Source organism: Oncorhynchus mykiss, chromosome 7, assembly GCF_013265735.2.
Source record: "Oncorhynchus mykiss isolate Arlee chromosome 7, USDA_OmykA_1.1, whole genome shotgun sequence".
Classification (NCBI taxonomy): Eukaryota; Metazoa; Chordata; class Actinopteri; order Salmoniformes; family Salmonidae; genus Oncorhynchus; species Oncorhynchus mykiss.
The window spans coordinates 32,237,709-32,259,143 of record NC_048571.1 but is presented as its reverse complement, the minus strand read 5'-3'; the positions used below and the strand labels follow the sequence as shown (position 1 = coordinate 32,259,143).

Sequence of the window (21,435 nt, the reverse complement as noted above, 5' to 3'; positions counted from 1 at the left end):
CCATAAGAGTGTCCATGATTGAATCTTTGAATGAAGAGATTGAGATAAGTGTCCAGTTTGAGTGTTTGTTGCAGCTCGTTCCAGTCGTGAGCTGCAGCGAACTGACAAGAGGAGCGACCCAGGGATGTGTGCGCTTTGGGGACCTTTAACAGAATGTGACTGGCAGAACAGGTGTTGTATGTGGAGGATGAGGGCTGCAGTAGATATCTCAGGAAGGGGGGAGTGAGGCCTAAGAGGGTTTTATAAATAAGCATCAACCAGTGGGTCTTGCGACTGGTTTACAGAGATGACCAGTTTAGAGTGCAGTGATGTGTCCTATAAGGAGCATTGGTGGCAAATCTGATCGCCGAATGGTAATGAACATCTAGCCTCTCGATAGCACCCTTACCTGCCAATCAGAAATACTATCAGGTCCCCAAATGGGCACATTTCTATGCCTACATTTGCATGTAGGCCATGTAAGACATGCAAATACACAAACTACAACACATAATCTGGGGAACGTAACATGTGTCCTAATATATCTTCATTTAGAATAAATCAAACTTAGTAATGGTCTTGTTTTGCTTTACATATATCATTGTTTAGAACAGGCCTAGTCAACTCCAGTCCTTGGGAGTTCCCTAGCAAACACACCTGATTTAAACTAATTGCATTCTAAACTGAAGATCATGATTAGTTGATTATTGGAGTCAGGTGTGTTAGCTGGGACTGGGGCAAAACTGTGACACCAGGACTGGAGTTGCCCAGGCCTGGTTTAGAAGAAAAATAGCCAGGCTGGTTTAAAGAGACCTGACTGGAGGCGTAATAGCACGTGCAACCCCGCCATCAACTTGGATCAGTGAGAAAGTTTCTCTGTTCAATTTAATTTAACCAGGATAGTCGACTCAGGAACAATTGTCACTACTCTCAAGGGAGTACTGGGAGAACAGAGTCCGTTCCCTCTGCAGCAGAGGTTGTGCCCACCGGCATAAAAAAAAGTATTGCAGAGGATGTTGAGGCCTGGAAGGTGTTGAGGGAGCTACTCCACATGCCTGCAGTGGAACAGGAATGTCCTGCATCCAATGCCATCTGCATTGTGTGTAGAGTTTTGGAGGAGGCTGAGCTTTGGCACTGTGGTGATTGTGGCTCAGATAAATATTTCTTGTGGACAATGTTGGGAGTGCTGTGTGTTCTCACAGCACTCCCAACATTGTCCACCATTTGGAGTTATGGAAAGTAATGTATTTTATGTTATGTCAAAAAACCTGTCAACTTCTTGCTTAAAAAAATGGCTTCCCAGTCCAAAATGTTGATGTACTTGATGATGTACTTACAGTTCAGTTTCCATAAAAGTTACAGTTCCCTGCAGCGATAAGGTAAATGTGACTAAATCTGTTGTACCAAGCACAGAGTTGGTTTTGAGTTTTCTAACAACCTTGTCCAATGAAATATCCCCCTGATAGTGTAGTTTCAAATCTGCAGCTAATGTAGTCTGTTCTACAACAACTTTGTGTCTGTCTGTCTTAGTCAGGGCACTTCATACCATGTGTCCCGGTGGGCCAACGATGGGAGTGGAGGAGACAAGATGACCATGACTGTCACAGCCAGTACAACCGTCTTCTGACTGTTGTTTACTTTAGAGGTAGGCCAAAGATCATTTGGGACCAGCATTGAGGGTCCTAAACATGCTGCGCGGTTCTTTTGTGACCAAGACAATGTCGACTGCTTTGTAGGAGGAGCATCAGACACACCAACTGAGGTATACTGGATTTTAAAAAATGTGATGTATCTCACAATCAGTTAATTTCACTAGCCCTCGTCTGTGTCACTTGTGTGTTTGTGTGTATAATCAACAGCTGGGCTAATGTTGGAGAAGTTAAAAGGTTTTATTGAATTCAGGAGAAGACATTTATCCTTGATGGTGTTATTTTAGCATTGGACTATTCTGTCCATAAAAATATTGCTTAGTGAATATGGATGACTTTTTTCACACATGCTTATTCACTTAATTTTACAGGGGTGCTGGGGATTTCAAGCCGGGATGTGCTGTGATCCAAACACAAAACCCAGAAACTGGACATAACTGGTGTGTTTGTGATGGCGTGCAGGCACGAGCATCCACTGAAGTTCCTGAACCTGAAGAGAGGAGAGAAGTATGTGGATGTACAGTACCAATCAAAAGTTTGGAGACACCTACTCATTCAAGGGCTTTTCTTTATTTTTACTATTTTCTACATTGTAGAATAATAGCAAAGACATCAATACTATGAAATAACACATATTGAATCATGTAGTAACCAAAAAGTCATAAACAAATCAAAATATATTTTAGATTTTAAATTCTTGAAAGTAGCCACCCTTTGCCTTGATGACAGCTTGGCACACTCTTGGCATTCACTCAACCAGCTTCACCTGGAAAGCTTTTCCAACAGTCTTGAAGGAGTTCCCACATATGCTGAGCACTTGTTGGCTGCTTTTCCTTCACTCTGCGGTCCAACTCATCCCAAACCATCTCAATTTGGTTGAGGTTGGGTGCTTGTGGAGGTCAGGTCATTTGATGCAGCACTCCGTCACTCTCTTTCTTGGCCAAATAGCCCTTATACAGCCTGGAGGTGTGTTGGGTCATTGTCTTGTTGAAAAACAAATGATAGTCCCACTAAGCTCAAACCAGATGGGATGGCGTATCGCTGCAGAATGCTATGGTAGCCATGCTGGTGAAGTGTGCCTTGAATTCTAAATAAATCAGTGTCACCAGCAAAGCACCATCACACCTCCTCCTCCATGTCACCAAGGTGGGAACCACACATGCGGACATCATCCGTTCACCTACTCTGCGTCTCACAAAGACACGGCGGTTGGAACCAAAAATCTAAAATTTGGACTCATCAGACCAAAGGAAAGATTTCCACCTGTCTAATGTCCATTGCTCGTGTTTCTTGGCCCAAGCAAGTCTCTTCTTATTATTGGTGTCCTTTAGTAGTGGTTTCTTTGCAGCGATTCGACCATGAAGGCCTGATTCACACATTTTCCTCTGAACAGTTTATTTTCAGATGTGTCTTACTTGGACTCTGTAAAGCATTTATTTGGGCTGCAATCTGAAGTGCAGTTAATTGCCTATTTCTGAGCCTGATAACTGTAATGAACGTATACTCTGCAGCAAAGCTAACATATAAATAACTTCCAAACTAGAGAATTAAATTTCTCATTTATTAAGTGATATTTTATTTCATTCAACACCTGGTGGATTTGTTTGTTCAGCATTCTTCATGGGAACTCCCCTATCATATTAGGAGCTGTTACAGAAGGCTGAGGCAGTGGCCAAACACTAGCCCCACTTCAGAATAATGGAGGACACTTAAATCAAGTTGGTCACATTTGATCCGGTCAATGGTCAAAATATACTGAGCAAAATTATAAATGCAACATGAAACAATTTCAATGAATTTACTAAGTTACAGTTCATATAAGGAAATCAGTTAATTGAAATAAATTCATTAGGCCCTAATCTATGGATTTCACATGACTGGGCAAGGACGCAGCCATGGGTGGGCCTGGGAGGGCATAGGCCCACCCATTTTGGAGCCGGGCCCAACCACTGTGGAGCCAGGTCCAGCCAATCAGACTGAGTTTTTACCCACAAATGGGCTTCATTAAGGACAGAAATACTCCTCAGTTTCATCAGCCGTCTGGGTGGCTGGTCTCAGACGATCCCGCAGGTGAAGAAGCCAGATGTGGAGGTCTTGGGCTGGCGTGGTTACACGTGGTCTGCAGTTGTGAGGCCGGTTGGACGTACTGCTAATCTAAAGCGACGTTGGAGGCGACTTATAGTAGAGAAATTAACTTTCAATTCTATGGCAACAGCTCTAGTGTATGCCAATTGCATGCTCCTTCAAAACTTGAGACATCTGTGGTATTGTGTTGTGTGACAAAACTGTACATTTTAGAGTGCCCATTATACTGTTTAATCAGCCTCTTGATATGCCACAACTGTCAGGTGGATGGATTGGATTATCTTGGCAAAGAATAAATGGCCAATAACAGGAATGTAAACATGAGATAAATGTTTTTTTGGCATATGGAACATTTCTGGGAGTTAATATTTCAGCTCATGAAACATAGGACCAACACTACATGTTGCGTTCATATTTTTGTTTGGTGTAGTATGGAGCAGAGGCCCGGAGTATTGTTTCTTCATCCAATGTAATGTATTTTCAGTGAATTTGGTGATGTTTTTTCCCCCTGTTCAGAGAAATTAGTCATTGAAGCTGTTTGGTTCATGTCCCGTCCTACATCCGGATATTACCAGGTTCTGACAACTAGATGATGCTGTTCCTGCTATTAGGTTATTATTCTCTAAAGACCCACCCCACCCTTGTTAAAGGGATAGTTCACCCAAATAACAAAATTACATCTTGGTTTTCTTACCCTGTAAGCAGTCTATGGACCAGGTATGAAAGCAACCCATGCTTTAGCTTTGATTACCTGGCCTCTGTTTCCACTGCTAACTTTTTAGCATGTGTGTCACAAATCCAATGCAAGCCAAATACACAACAGTGTATTTGCACTGAGATACAGTGCCCTAGACCGCTGCGCCACTCAGGAGCCCACAATTGATTAACTTTTTCTTGGTAAATGTAGTTATTCTGTCTTTATAAGCATATCAATATGATATTTACAGCATCAAATGTGTTGTATTTGTAAAACAAACACACTCATTTTTTCTTTAGATACATTTAAAAAATTACAATTCTAGAATAAGGCTGTAACGTAATAAATTGTGTAAGGGGTGTGTCTTGGCGGCAGAGAAGTCAGGCGCAGGAGAGCAAACTCTGGGTTTACAACGGAGCAGTTTAATAATAAAAAACCCCGGATCAGAACAAACAATAAATGGGTACAAAAACCCGTCGCACACCAGAATAAACATGCACATGCACTTACAATAAACAATTCCGGACAAGGACATGGGGGAAACAGAGGGTTAAATACACAACATGTAATGGTAGAATTTAAACAAGGTGTGTGGGAAGACAAGACCAAACAAATGGAAAATGAAAAGTGGATCAATGATGGCTAGAAGACCGGCGACCCCGACCGCCGAACGCCGCCCGAACAAGGAGAGGAACCAACTTCAGCGGAAGTCGTGACACGTTGAAACTAAATTACTTTCGTAGCAAGTGTCTTATGAAACACATTCTTGGCATAACTGATTTGTCAGAGAAATATCAGCTAAATATGATAGCCAGCTACAGCTATCACCAAGCTATGCTAGGTAGTTACTGTCAGTTTGGCTAAACACAAGGTCAGCGCAGGCTTTAGCCTATACTTGTAACTGAATTAGCTGACCAACTTGAGATGGCGAGTCGGTCAGGAGGGGAGAAGTCCTCAACTTCAAAACTTAGCTTTGCTATGAAGAGAACAATCTTAGCTTACCTCACCGTATTCACTACTGCCCTTGTTTGTTGTGATTGAATGGCTCTCATTTGCCTTCAGTTATGGCCTCTAGCATTTCTTAATGAGCATTGATGAAAATCAAGGCCAAATCAGGAAGTGCAGTCGCCCTTTAAAGGCTAGAAAGCATGAGCTTTTACTTACTAATGTAACACAATGTGGTCAGAGACTTAGTAACTTAGTTGTAGTCATAATCTGGCTACCAGATTATTACATATTTAATAAATTATTTACAGATATGTTCTAAACTACCACAATGCACTATTTCTCAATGTCATATGGAGGATCTACAGTCGTGGGCAAAGGTTTTGAGAATGACACAAATATAAATTTTCACAGTCTGCTGCCTCAGTTTGTATGATGGCAATTTGCATATACTCCAGAATGTTATGAAGAGTGATCAGATGAATTGCAATTTCATTTCAAAGTCCCTCTATGCCATGCAAATGAACTGAATTGCAAAAAAAAAAAAAAAATCCACTGCATTTCAGCCCTACCACAAAAGGACCAGCTGACATCATGTCAGTGATTCTCTCGTTAACACAGGTATGAGTGTTGACAAGGACAAGGCTGGAGATCACTCTGTCATGCTGATTGAGTTAGAAAAGTAGACTGGAAGCTTCAAAAGGAGGTTGGTGTTTGGAATCATTGTTCTTCCTCTGTCAGCCATGGTTACCTGCAAGGAGACACGTGCCGTCATCATTGCTTCACAGGCAAGGATATTGCTGCCAGTAAGATTGCACCTAAATCAACCATTTATCAGATCATCAAGAACTTCAAGAAGAGCGGTTAAATTGTTGTGAAGAAGGTTTCAGGGCGCCCAAGAAAGTCCAGCAAGCGCCAGGACCGTCTCCTAAAGTTGATTCAGCTGAGGCATCGGGGCACCACCAGTACAGAGCTTGCTCAGGATTGGCAGCAGGCAGGTGTGAGTGCATCTGCACGCACATTGAGGCAAAGACTTTTGGAGGATGGCTTGGTGTCAAGAAGGGCTGCAAAGAAGCCACTTCTCTCCAGGAGAAACATCAGGGACAGACTGATATTCTGCAAAAGGTACAGGGATTGGACTGCTGAGGACTGGGTAAAGTCATTTTCTCTGATGAACCCCCTGCCTGATAGTTTGGGGCATCCAGAAAAAAGCTTGTCCGGAGAAGACAAGGTGAGCGCTACCATCAGTCCTGTGTCATGCCAACAGTAAAGCATCCTGAGACCATTCATGTTTTTATTTTATTTTTAATTTTATTTAACCAGGCAAGTCAGTTAAGAACAAATTCTTATTTTCAATGACGGCCTAGGAACAGTGGGTTAACTGCCTGTTCAGGGGCAGAACAACAGATTAGTACCTTGTCAGCTCGGGGGTTTGAACTTGCAACCTTCCGGTTCCTCCAACTCTCTAACCACTAGGCTACCCTGCCGCCCCATGTGTGGGGTTGCTTCTCAGCCAAGGGACTGGGCTCACTCACAATGTTGCCTAAGAACACGGCCATGAATAAAGAATGGTACCAACACATCCTCCGAGAGCAACTTCTCCCAACCATCCAGGAACAGTTTGGTGATGAACAATGCCTTTTCCAGCATGATGGAGCACCTTGCCATAAGGCAAAAGTGATAACTAAGTGGCTCGGGGAACAAAACATCAATATTTTGGGTCCATGGCCAGGAAACTCCCCAGACCTGAATCCCATTGAGAACTTGTGGTCAATCCTCAAGAGGCGGGTGGACAAATAAAACCCCACAAATTCTGACAAACTCCAAGCATTGATTATGCAAGAATGGGCTGCCATCAGTCAGGATGTGGCCCAGAAGTTCATTGACAGCATGCCAGGGCAGATTGCAGAGGTCATGAAAAAGAAGGGTCAACACTGCAATATTGACTCTTTGCATCAACTTGATGTAATTGTCAATAAAAGCCTTTGACACTTATGAAATGCTTGCAATTATACTTCAGTATTCCATAGTAACATCTGACAAAAATATCTAAAGACACTGAAGCAGCAAACTTTGTGGAAATTCTCAAAACTTTTTGCCACGACTGTACTCTGTGCTACCGAGTTTGTACGTATGCTAGCTCGGTAGCTAACTCAAGCTTGCTAATGTTAGCCCTTAGCCATGCTAGCATATAATTACATTCCAGACCAACTGTTGGCGGTGGTGAGCTAAAATCCACTAATCACAGAAAATGTGAAGTAAATAAGGAGCAGATGGCAGTGATTACAGCTGTGAGTATTTCTGGGTAAGTCTCCTAGAGCTTTGCACACTTGAATTGTACAATATTTGCACATTATAATTAGTTTTATTTTTCACGCTCCGTCAAGTTCAAATCAAATCCAATTTCATTGGTCATATACACATATTTATCAGATGTTATTGTGGGTGTAGCGATATGCTTGTGAGCCTTGCTCCAACAGTGCAGTAGTATGTAACAATTCACAACAATAACAAATCAAACACTAACAACAACACAAAATCAAAAAGTAAAAGAATGGAATTATGAAATATATAAATATTAGGGCGAGCAATGTTGGAGTGGCATTGACTAGAATACAGTATATACATATGAAATGAGTAAAACAGTATGTTAACATTATTAAGACCAGTGTTCCATTATTAAAGTGACCAGTGATTCCATATCTATGTACATACGGCAGCAGCCTCTAAGTTGCAGGGTTGAGTAAGCGGGTGGTAGCCGGCTAGTGACAGTGAATAAGTTCAGGGCAGCGTACTTGGTGGAGGCCGGCTAGTGTTGGCTATTTAACAGTCTGATGGCCTTGTGATAATAGCTGTTTTTCAGTCTGTCAGTCCCAGCTTTGATGCACCTGTACTGACCTCACCTTCTGGATGATAGTGGGCTGAACAGGCTATGGCTCAGGTGGTTGATGTCCTTGATGATCTTTTTGGCCTTCCTATGACATCGGGTACTGTAGGTGTCCTGGAGGGCAGGCAGTGTGCCTGCGGTGGGCAGACAGCGCCATCCTCTGGACAGCCCTGCGGTTGTGGGCGGTGCAGCTGCCGTACTAGGCGGTGATACAGCCCGACAGGGTGCTATCAATAGTGCATCTGTAAAAGTTTGCGAGGGTCTTAGGGGCCAAGCTGAATTTCTTCAGCCTCCTGAGTTTGAAGATGCACTGTTGCACTTTCTTCACCCCACTGTGTGGGTGGACCATTTCAGATTGTCAGTGATGTGTACGCAGAAGAACTTGAAGCTTTTCATCTTCTCCACTACGGTTCAGTCGATGTGGATAGGGGCGTGCTCCCTCTGCTGTGTCCTGACGTCCACGATCAGCTCCTTCGTTTTATTGACGTTGAGGGAGAAGTAGTTTTCCTGGCACCACTCCGCCAGGGCCCTCACCTCCTCACTGTAGGCTGTCTCATCATTGTTGGTAATTAGGCTTACTACTGTTGTGTCGTCTACAAACTTGATGATTGAGTTGGAGGTGTGCGTGGCCACGCAGGGCCCCTGTGTTGAGGATTAGCATAGTGGAGGTGTTGTTTCCTACCTTCACCACCTGGGGCAGCCTGTCAGGAAGTCCAGGACCCAGTTGCACAGGGCGGCGTTCAGATCCAGGGCCTCAAGATTAATGATGAGCTTGTCGGGTACTATGGTGTTAAAGGCTGAACTGTAATCAGTGAACAGCATTCGTACATAGTTATTCCTCTTGTCCAGATGGGATAAGGCAGTGTGCAGTGCGATGGCAAATAGTTGCCTAGCAACCTTGCAAGTTAAACCAGTAGTCATGAGTGCAAATTATTTTGTTTAATTTGAAGTTATTTCTGTTGGAGCTTACATTGTAGGGAATTGGCTGGCTTACCGGGTCCTCCATATTGCATCACACCCAGGACAAATATTTTTCGACATGAAAGATAGAAAAGTGAGGTAACTTTGCATTGGGACTTTTGATGTGTATACTAATGCAAAACCATATGTTACAGGTGGTTAGGTTTATGCTACCTACCCTTTAAATCATAATGAATACCTGGGGGAACTTGATCCCAGATCAGCACTCCTACTTTGAGAAGCTTTGTGAATATGGGCCAAGAGGAATTCACAGATTTCTTATCATTCATTCATTCAAGAACACAATATTCCGATTCAGATGAGGTGGAAATCTAGCCCATTTGGGCACAGACATTTCCATTTGACTAACCTACCAGGTTAGTTATTACTTATCTAGTAATGTAATTGCATGCAAATGAACAGGGCTGAATGATTACCATATGATAGCACGGTCTCTCTAACAGCACTGCGCAGGTCCTCATCAGATGACCACCACAACTCAGCCTCCTGCTCCACGCTCTCCATCGCCTGCCAAACACAGGAGATCAAAGTTCAAAGCGTGTCATATAAACCAAACAGCTAGGCTGCCATCTCTTCAAAACGTAATCTTGTCTATGCACATGATAACCCTCATGTGCATGATAAGTCTCCCAAAAGCACGACGGCAATACATCTCATGTACAAACATTCAAAGGTATCCCTTTTATCCCTGTCTTTATTTTCAAGCAGGGCCAAACGTCTACAACTTCAGTGGCTCCCTCAAATATGCCATCAAAAAATCCCAGTGAAATAAGGCAGTAGAGAGAACTGCCATGCCAAAACAAACAATCTACAAGCATTAGTGTCCAGGATAAGATCGAGTGTGTTGATGCAGAGTGGCAATTGGCGACACATGTCCCCTTCTTGCGACACCCTGTGGCTTTGGCACCAATACATTGTACACAACCAAGAGCACTCACTTTGAGACACTTGAGGGCCAGACAGGCAATCTGCTGGAGCTGGACATCGCTGTTCCTCAGGATTTCCGTGTAGTAGACTACAGCCTAGGAGGATAATAAGACAATAAGGACATCAAATCCATCCAATTTTGAAATTATAGCATGTCATATTTTTTAGTAAGACTTTGTTTAGTTTTCCCAGACTCCCAGTACTTCAATAGAGAATCTCCATTGAGAATGTTTTTTAGTCCTGGACTAGGCTAAATCTGTGTCTGGGAAACCGGTCCTACAAGTACTTTACTAACAAAGTATAATGTGGTAAATCTATCATTAGGGTAAATATTTCATTATGAACATGGTTGAGCATGGGAGAGGTTTTCAACCCAAGTGTAAAGGCCATGATTAAAGACTCCGCTATACGAAATGAGCATTAGCAGAATCAATGACTTCCATCCGCAACAACAAAGAGCACAAAATGAGAGGCTAATCTCAACCAAAGTTGTCAAGCAGCTATCACGTTGCAGAGAGTGAAGCAAACTCCCGTGCATTTGCAGAATCTGTGTGGGTGCTGACGATTGCAGCCTCTTGCCTCACGCTATCTTTGAACTGCTGCTCATATCACTTAGTTTAATCAATTGTAATTAATACCATACCAACTGAGGGAGGCATGATGGATCTAGACTACAGCTACAGTGAAGAATAATTAGGATGGGATGCTTGTGTTGTCCTTTGGTAATGGATTAATGTTTCGTATGTATACCAGGACTCTTTGAGAATAAATAAACAATTTATAAGTAGTATACATACTATTATACATTAATATATTATTATTAAACATTTATTAGCATTACAATTATTGACCATTTATACATTTCTATACCCCTTTATTGATATCCAATTGGTAGTTACAGTCTTGTCTCATCGCTGCAACTCCTGTACAGACTCGGGAGAGGCGACAGTCAACAGCCGTGCGTCCTCCGAAACACAACCCTACCAAGCTGCACTGCTTCTTGACACAATGCTCGCTTAACCCAAAGCCAGCCACACCAATGTGTCGGAGGAAACACCGTACACCTGGTGACCGTGTATGCGCCACAGGAGTCCCTAGAGAGCGATGGGACAAGGACATCCCTGCCGGCCAATCCCTCCCCTAACCCGGACGACACTGGGCCAATTGTGCACTGCCCCATGGGCCTCCCGGACGCGGTGGCTGCGACAGAGCCTTAACACGAACCAGGATCTCTAGTGGCACAGCTGTCACTGCAAAGCAGTTCCTTAGACCCCTGCGCCACTTGGGAGGCCCTTTTATTGAGCTTTTATACTCAGCAAACAATAAACATCCTCTCACTGTCAATTGCGTTTATTTTCAACAAACCTCAACATGGGTAAATATTTGTATGAACATAAGAAGATTCAACAACTGAGGCATAAACTGAACAAGTTCCACAGACATGTGACTAACAGAAATGGAATAATGTGTCCCTGAACAAAGGGGAGTCAAAATCAAAAGTAACAGTCAGTATCTGGTGTGGCCACCAGCTGCATTAAGCACTTCAGTGCATCTCCTCCTCATGGACTGCACCAGATTTGCCAGTTCTTCCTGTGAGATGTTACCCCACTCTTCCACCAAGGCACCTGCAAGTTCCCGGACATTTCTGGGGGAATGGCCCTAGCCCTCACCCTCCGGTCCAACAGGTCCTAGACGTGCTCAATGGGATTGAGATCCGGGCTCTTCGCTGGCCATGGCAGAACGCTGACATTCCTGTCTTGCAGGAAGACATTCCTGACATTCCTGTCTTCTCATGTGGTACCTTGCGGGAAGGGTACCACATGAGGGAGGAGGATGTCTTCCCTGTAATGCACAGCGTTGAGATTGCCTGCAATGACAACAAGCTCAGTCCGATTATGCTGTGATACACCTCTAAATCGATCCCGCTCCAGAGTACAGGCCTCGGTGTAACGCTCTTTCCTTCGACGATAAATGTGAATCCGACCCCTGGTGAGACAAAACCGTGACTCGTCAGTGAAGAACACTTTTTGCGAAGGTGGGTTTGTGCCCACAGGCAACGATGTTGCCGGTGATGTCTGGTGAGGACCTGTCTTACAACAGGCCTCAAGCCCTCAGTCCAGCCTCTCTCACCCTATTGCGGACAGTCTGAGCACTGATGGAGAGATTGTGCGTTCCTGGTGTAACACGGGCAGTCGTTGTTGCCATCCTGTACCTGTCCCGCAGGTGTGATGTTCGGATGTACTGATCCTGTGCAGGTGTTACACGAGGTCTGCCACTGCGAGGACGATCAGCTGTCCGTCCTGTCTCCCTGTTGTGCTGTCTTAGGCGTCTCACAGTACAGACATTGCAATTTATTGCCCCGGCCATATCTGCAGTCCCTGTCTCCTAAGGCACATTCACGCAGATGAGCAAGGAGCCTGGGCATCTTTCTTTTGGTGTTTTTCAGAGTCAGTAGAAAGGCCTCTTTAGTGTCCTAAGTTTTCATAACTGTGGCCTTAATTGCCTACCGTCTGTAAGCTGTTAGTGTCTTAACAACCGTTCCACAGGTGCATGTTCATTACTTGTTTATGGTTCATTGAACAAGCATGGGAAAGAGTGCTTAAACCCTTTACAATGAAGATCTGTGAAGTTATTTGAGTTTATAACATTTAAACAAAAGTGTTTTTAAACATCAATAATCATTTAGAATGATTTATGTTATACCAATCTATACTGAACAAAAATATAAACGCAACATGTGAAGTGTTTCATGAGCTGAAATAAAAGATCCCAGAAATGTTCCTCTGTCACAGTGAAAAGTCTTGTCTGTTTCGGCTACGTCACTTTGAGTAATGAAGTATAAAAAACATTGAAAAGGCAAATGACAGCATACCCTGTTTCTGGATGATAACATCAGCCACGCGAATACAACAACAGGTTGTATACATGTTCATTTAGTAATATTGATATTGTTGTTATAAAAACAAGGCAGTTCGCAGCTGCTATAGTAATTTTAAAGAAAGGCCATCAACAGCCGCTATGGGTTCTAAAGGGTTAATTAAACAACATGATCATTACACAGGTGCACCTTGTGCTAAGGAAAATAAAAGGACACTCTAAACTGAGAAGTTTTGTACCACAATACAATGCCACAAATGTCTCAAGTTTTCAGGGAGCGTGCAATTGGCATGCTGACTGCTGGAATGTACACCAGAGCTGTTGTCAGAGAATTTAATTCAACGTAATTTTAGAGAATTTGGCAGTATACCCAACTGGCCTTACAACCGCAGACCACGTGTAACGACGCCAGCCCAGGACCTCCGCATCCGGCTTCTTCACCTGCGGGATTGTCTGAGACCAGCCACCTGGACAGCTAATGAAACTGAGTATTTCTGTCTGTAATAAAGCCTTTTGTGGGGAAAAACTCATTCTGATTGGCTGGACCTTGCTCCCCAGTGTGTGGGCCTGTCTCCCAAGTGGGTGGGCCTATGCCCTCCCAGGCCCACCCATGGCTACGCCTCTGCCCAGACATGTGAAATCCATAGATTAGGGCCTAATTAATTTATTCATTCTTTATATGAACTGTAACTAAGTAAAATCATTGAAATTGTTGCATGTTGCATTTATATTTTTGTTCAGTATATTAAAAAGATTTGTCCTCGCCCTAACCTTGGTCCTGAAGGCCACCTTGGTCCTGAGACAGTTGCTGGCAGCCTGAGACACCTTGTGGTTGGCTTCCGTCTGGGGGCTGGCTAAGCGATGGAGGGTACAGCCCAAGGGCAGCAGCTCAGCGATGCACCTCCCTTTCAGCTTCTTAAAGGCCATTCTCCTCTTAGGACTCTCCATAGCACACACCAGGTACACTGAAACACACTGAAAGATTTGAGGTTAGGGACAGTTCAAAACGTATTGGAATTTTGCTACATAATTTCTTCCATCCTAGCCAAGTTTCCCCATCTGCTTCCATGCATCTCCCCTATCTCAAGGTGCTTTGGTACTTATTCACTAAACCTTTCCGGGCGCTAACTTTACCACATGTCAATATAGTCTACCAGTCTAACTGTCTAGCCTGCTCTCTATCCAGGGCTGTAGCTACATATGAGGACACCGAGGTCCGGACCTCTATAATGTTTTCTAGTTTGAAAAAAATAAACATGTACACAGTAAAGAAAGTATTTTACAGGTCAACATCTAAATATTATTCCCAGCATTGATCAAAACTCAGAACGCATATATTCTTGATTTGACTGAGCTCTAATCGCTCCTGCCTCTTTGCGAACTAATGGAATAATGAACAGTGGTTTCCCACTGGGCATTGACATCAGTTCAACGTCTAGTTGAAATTTGTATTTATTAATTTTATTTTACCTTTATTTAACCAGGTAGGCCAGTTGAGAACAAGTTCTCATTTACAACTGCAACCTGGCCAAGATAAAGCAAATCAGTGTGACAAAAACAACAACAAAGAGTTACACAAACAAACACACAGTCAATAACACAAAATAAAATAAAAATAGAAAAATCTATGTACAGTGTGTGCAAATGTAGAAGAATAAGAAGGTTGGCAATAAATAGGCCATAGAGGTGAAAATAATAACAATTTAGCATTTATACTGAAGTGATAGATGTGCAGATGATGACGTGCAAGTAGAGATACTGGGGTGCAAAAGAGCAAGAGGGTAAGTAATAATATGGGGATGAGGTAGTCGGGTGTGCTATTTACAGATTGGCTGTGTACAGGTACAGTGCTCGGTAAGCTGCTCTGACAGCTGATGCTTAAAGTTAGAGAGGGAGATATAAGACTCCAGCTTCAGAGATTTTTGCAATTCGTTCCAGTCATTGGCAGCAGAGAACTGGAAGGAAAGGCGGCCAAAGGATGTTTTGGCTTTGGGGATGACCAGTGCAATATACCTGCTGGAGCGCGTGTTGCTCTGGTGACCAGTGAGCTGAGATAAGGCGGGGCTTTACCTAGCAAAGACTTATAGATGACCTGGAGCCAGTGGGCTTGGTGCCGGATATGTAATAAGGGTCAGCCAACGAGAGCATACAGGTCGCAGTGGTGGGTAGTATATGGTGCTTTGGTGATAAAACGGAAGCTAAATGTGAGTCTGGAAGGAGAGTTTACAGTCTAATCAGACACCTAGGTATTTGTAGTTGTCCACATATTCTAGGTCAGAACCGTCCAGAGTAGTGATGCTAGTCGGGCGGGAGGGTGCGGGCAGCAATTGGTTGAAGAGCATGCACTTAGTTTTACTAGCATTTAAAAGCAGTTGGAGGCCATGGAAGGAGTGTTGTATGGCATTGTTTGGAGGTTTGATAGTACAGTGTCTAAAGAAGGGCCAAATGCATTCAGAATGGTGTTGTCTGCGTAGAGGTGGATCAGAGAATCACCAGCAGCAAGAGCGACATCATTGATATATACAGAGAAAAGAGTCGGCCGAGAATTGAACCCTGTGGCACCCCCATAGAGACTGCCAGAGGTCCGGACAACAGGCCCTCCGATTTGACACACTGAACTCTATCTGAGAAGTAGTTGGTGAACCAGGCGAGGCAGTCATTTGAGAAACCAAGGCTATTGAGTCTGCCGATAAGAATGTGGTGATTGACAGAGTCGAAAGCCTTGGCCAGGTTGATGAAGACGGCTGCACAGTACTGTCTTTTATCGATGGCGGCTATGATATCGTTTAGGACCTTGAGCGTGGTTGAGGTACACCCATTACCAGCTCGGAAACCAGATTGCATAGTGGAGAAGGTACGGTGGGATTCGAAATGGTCGGTGATCTCTTTATTAACTTGGCTTTTGAAGATTTTAGAAAGGCAGGGCAGGATGGATATAGGTCTATAACAGTTTGGGTCTAGAGTGTCTCCCCCTTTGAAGAGAGGGATGACCACGGCAGCTTTCCAATCTAGGAGGATCTCAGACGAAACAGAGGTTGAATAGGCTAGTTATAGCGGTTGCAACAATTTCAGCGGATCATTTTAGAAAGAGAGGGTCCAGAGTATCTCGCCCAGCTGATTTGTAGGGATCCAAATTTTGCAGGTTTTTCGGAACATCAGCTGTCTGTATTTGGGTGAAGGAGAAGCGGAGGGGGGGGGGGGGGGGGGGGGGCAAGTTGCTGCAGGGGATGCTGAGATATTGGCCGGGGTAGGGGTAGCCAGGTGGAAAGCATGGCCAGCCGTGGATAAATTCTTATTGCAATTATTATCGTAGATTTATCGGTGGTGGCAGTGTTTCCTAACCTCAGTGCAGTGGGCAGCTGGGAGGAGTTGCTCTTATTCTCCATGGATTTTACAGTGTCCCAAAACAGTCAAGTCTGGGGTGAACCAAGGGCTAATATCTGTACTTTGTTCTACATTTTTTGAATGGGGCATGCTCATTTAAGATGAAGAGGAAAGCACCTTTAAAGAGCAACCAGGCATCCTCTACTGATGTGATGAGCTCAATATCCTTCCAGGATACCCGGGCCAGGTTGATTAGAAAGACCTGCTCGCTGAAGTGTTTTAGGGAGCGTTTGACAGTGATGAGGGGTGGTCGTTTGACCGCGGACCCATTACGCATGCAGGCAATGATCACTGAGATCCTGGTTAGAGACAGCAGAGGTGTATTTAGAGGGCAAGTTGGTCAGGAAGATATCTAAGAGGGTGCCCATGGTTACGGATTTAGGGTTGTACCTGGTAGGTTCCTTGATAATTTGTGTGAGACTGAGGGCATCTAGCTTAGATTGTAGGATGGTCGGGGTGTTAAGCATGTCCCAGTTTAGGTCACCTAATAGTATGAACTCTGAAGATATATGAATTGATTGCACCCCATCTATAGTGTCCAGGGCACAGCAAGGGGCTGAAGGGGGTCTATAACAAGTGACAATGGTGAGAGACTTGTTTCTTGAAAGGTGGATTTTTAGAAGTAGAAGCTCGAATTGTTTGGGCACAGACCTGAATAGCATGACAGAGCTCTGCAGGCTATCTTGTTGGAAAATGTTATAGTTAGGGATGGAAATTTCAGCATTTTTGGTGCTTTCCTAAGCCAGGATTCAGACACGGCTAGGACATCCGGGTTGGAGGAGTGTGCTAAAGCAGTGAATAAAACAAACTTAGGGAGGAGGCTTCTAATGTTAACATGCATGAAACCAATGCTTTTATGGTTACTGAAGTCAACAAATGAGAGTGCCTGGGGAATGGGAGTGATGCTGGGGGCTGCAGGGCCTGGGTTAACCTCTACATCACTAAACGAACATAGGAGGAGTAGGATAAGAGTACTGCTAAAGGCTAAAATAATTGGTTGTCTAGTGCGTTCAGAACAGAGAGTAAAAGGAGCAGATTTCTGGGTGCGGAAGAATATATTCAAGGCATAATGTACAGACAAGGGTATGGTAGGATGTGAGTACATTGGAGGTAAGCCTAGGCTTCGAGTGACAATGAGAGAGGTTTTGTCTCTAGAGGCACCATTTAAGCCAGGTGCGGTCACCGCATGTGTGGGGTGTGGAACATAAGGGCTAGCTAAGGTATGTTGAGCAGGGCTGGAGGCTCTACAGTGAAATAAGACAAAAATGACTAACCAAAACAGCAATAGACAAGGCATATTGATATTAGGGAGAGGCATATGTAGCCGAGTGATCATAGGGTCCAATGAGTAGCTAGGCGAGCTGGAGGCATGGCAATTCAGACAGCTATCAGGCTGAGGCTAGCAGCAGGCTAGCAGATGGCCTCAGGGGGACATCGCAACGGGAGAGCCTGATGAAACTCCCTCGGACGTTTACGTCGGCAGACCAGTCGTGATGGATCGGTGGGGCTCCATGTCAGCAGCAAAGAGTCCAGGCCAATTGGCAAAAGAGGTATTGAAGCCCAGGAATTGCTTGATGGATCTCTTCGGCTAGCCGGGAGATGGGGCTAGTTTAAGGCTAGCTCCAGGCTAACTGGTGCTTGCTTCAGGACAGAAACGTTAGCCAGGAGTAGCCACTCGGATAGCAGCTAGCTAGTTGTGATGATCTGGAGTAGAGGTTCAGAGCTTGCGGTAGGAATCCGGAGATGTGGTAGAGAAAAACAGTCCGATATGCTCTGGGTTGATATCACGCTGTGCAGGCTGGCAGGAGTTTACCGGGCAGAGGTCGGCAGATGTCAGAGTTTAACGGTGATGACGGCTAGTTAGCTGGCTAGCTGCTGAAGAGGGTTCCTGTTCTAAAGTATAAAAATAGCAGATCCATACCACATTGGGTGAGGCGGGTTGCAGGAAAGTATGTTCAGGAAAGTATGTAACGATTTTCGTTGGTGGAAGAAGGTGAAGAGGACCAAAGTGTAGCGTGGTACATATCCATAATACTTTTAATCAAAAATGAATACACAAACAAAAACAACAAAACGAACAGTTCTGACAGGTGCAATAAACACTAACCAGAAAATAACTACCCACAACCCATAGTTGGAAAACAGGCTGCCTAAGTATGGTTCTGAATCAGAGACAACGATTGACAGCTGCCTCTGATTGGGAACCATACCAGGCCAAAACCAGAAATACAAAACATAGAACAAAAATATAGAATGCCCACCCCAACTCACACCCTGACCAAACTAAAATAGAGACATAAAAAAGGAACTAAGGTCAGGACGTGACAAATAGCCTTGAGATAGAAGCTGTTTTTCCATCTCTGGGTCCCAGCTTTGATGAACCTGTACTGACCTCGCCTTTTTGGATGGTAGCGGAGTGAACAGGCCTTGGCTCAGGTGGTTGATCTTTTTGGCCTTCCTGTGACATCGGTGCTGTAGGTGTCCTGCATGTTGTGTTGGGCAGACCGCACCACTCTCTGGAAAGCCCTACGGTTGCAGGTGGTGCAGTTGCCATACCAGGTGGTGATACAGCCCGACAGGATGCTCTCCATTGTGCATCTGTAAAAGTTTGTGAGGGTCTTCTAGGCCAAGCTGAATTTCTTCAGCCTCCTGAGGTTGGAGAGGCTCTGTTGCGCCTTCTTTACCACACTGTCTGTGTGGGTGGACCATTTCAGATTGTCAGTGATTCAACACTATACACGTCAGCTACTGCAATGACTGAAATGACTGCAACACTCAACAAAGAGCTGCAGCAAGGAATAAGTTAGCCCTACATATTTCTAAAACGTAAAGCATTGTATTTGGAACAAAACACTCACTAAACCCTAAACCTCAACTAAATCTTGTAATAAATAATGTGGAAATTGAGATGACTAAACTGCTTGGAGTAACACTAGATTGTAAACTGTCATGGTCAAAACATATTGATGCAGTAGTAGCTAAAATGGGGAGAAGTCTGTCTATAATAAAGTGATACCCTGTCTTCTTAACAACACTATCAACAAGGCAGGTCCTACAGGCCCTCCTTTGGTTGCACCTTGACTACTGTTCAGTCGCGTGGTAAGGTGCCACAAATAAGGACTTAGGAAAATTGCAATTTGCTCGGAACAGGGCAGCACGGCTGGCCCTTGGATGTACACAGAGAGCTAATATTAATAATATGCATGTCAATCTCTCCTGGCTCAAAGTGGAGGAGAGATTGACTTCATCACTACTTTTATTTATGAGCGGTATTGAAATGTTGAGTGCACCAAGCTGTCTGTCTAAACTACTGGCACACAGCTCAGACACCCATGCATACCCCACAAGACATGCCACAAGGGGTCTGCTTTGGCAGCAGTTAATGGGGATCCATAATAAAAAAAAAATACAAATGTATTTGTGTTTGACTGAGGTGAATGAACCTACAGCAGCCAAGATGATAATGCTGGGGTAGTTTTGCTTTCCGGACCTCACTAAAACTCAAACCCTGGTTATGGCCCTGTCTCTATCCACCATTCATACTGACAATAGCGGGAGGTGGATGTTTGTCCAGATCTACAATATGCTAACTAGCAATCATACCACACATAAAATCATTCAAAGCTGCACTAATTTTCAATGCAAGCGGAGAGGCCAGGTTGCCCATGAAAGAACAGTGAAGACGTGACATGCAGCTCAAAAAGCTACCCTAATGATATTGTTTAGGGACAACACAATACCTAGACTAGCCTACAGCACCAGATTGCAAAGAATAATTGCATTATTGTTTTCAAGTAAGTACACAATTTTACTGCATGCTGTTGATTGCAGTGAAAATGTAATTTGAATAACGGCGCAAAAGCCCTGTGATTTTGATTATTTCATTTGGATCAGTTGTGGGTCTACTCTCAACAATTTATAAGGTCTAGAAAGGCACAATAGCAGGCCAGTCTGGTTGTATTTTAAATTCTGATACTGAGATGCACATTACTCTGCATTCCTAAGCTGTTTGGGGTTTTAGGCTGGGTTTCTGTTGAGCACTTTGTGACATCGGCTGATGTAAAAAGGGCTCTATAAATACATTTGATTAGATAAACACCACCAGTCACAATGTTTTAATCTGATTAAGCTCAAAAGTCTCCTGAAGGTTATCTGAGGAAAGTTTTCAGACCCCTTGACTTTGTCCATATTTTATTACGTTACAGCCTTATTCTAAAATTGATTAAAACAAAAAAAAATCTCTCATCAATATCCCATAATGATGAAGCAAAACCTTTTTTTTTTGGTGCAAATGTATTAAAAATACAAAACTGAAATATCACATTTACATAAGCATCTTTGGCAGTGATTACAGCTTCCTGTATTTGGGGAGTTACTCCCATACTTCTCTTCAGATCCTCTCAAGCTCTGTCAGGTTGGATGGGGAGCGTCACTGCTTAGCTATTTTCAGGCCTCAAGACATGTTAGATCGGGTTCAAGTTGGGGCTCTGGTAGGGACACTCAAGGACATTCAGAGACTTGTCCTGAAGTCACTCCTGCGTTGTCTTGGCTGTGTGCTTAGGGTTGTTGTCCTGAAGGAAGGTGAACCTTCGCCCCTAGTCTGAGGTCCTGAGCGCTCTGGAGCAGGATTTCATAAAGGATTTCTCTGTACTTTGCTCCGTTCATCTTTCCCTCAAGCCTGACTAGTATCCCAGTCCCTGCCGCTGAAAAACATCCCCATAGCATGATGCTGCCACCACCATGCTTCACCGTAGGGATGGTGCCAGATTTCCTCCAGATGTGACAATTGGCATTCAGACAAAGAGTTCAATCTTGGTTTCATCAGACCAGAGAATCTTGTTTCTCGTGGTGTGAGAGCCCTTTAGGTGCGTTTAGACAAACTCCAAGCGGGCTGTCATGTGCCTTTTACTGAGGAGTGGCTTCCGCCTGGAATCTCTGACATAAAGGCCTGATTGGTTGAGAGCTGCAGAGATGGTTGTCCTTCTGGACGGTTCTCCCATCTCCACAGAGGAACTTTGGAGCTC

At 44.0% G+C, this 21,435-nt stretch overlaps 1 protein-coding gene across 1 annotated transcript in view; it reads right to left on the bottom strand.

The window, feature by feature from the left end:
* Positions 1-1,749: 1,749 nt before the first annotated feature.
* Positions 1,750-21,435, bottom strand: part of LOC110528942 (RIPOR family member 3) — a 60,429-nt gene continuing 40,743 nt past the window's right edge. Inside the window, exons 2-5 of the mRNA XM_036983154.1 lie at positions 13,799-14,002; positions 10,162-10,245; positions 9,640-9,730; positions 1,750-2,118 (exon numbers count right to left, since the gene is read on the bottom strand). Coding sequence (XP_036839049.1) covers positions 1,994-2,118; positions 9,640-9,730; positions 10,162-10,245; positions 13,799-13,975 — 477 coding nt within the window. The 5' untranslated portion in view covers positions 13,976-14,002 and the 3' untranslated portion in view covers positions 1,750-1,993. The remainder of the gene's footprint in view (positions 2,119-9,639; positions 9,731-10,161; positions 10,246-13,798; positions 14,003-21,435) is intronic.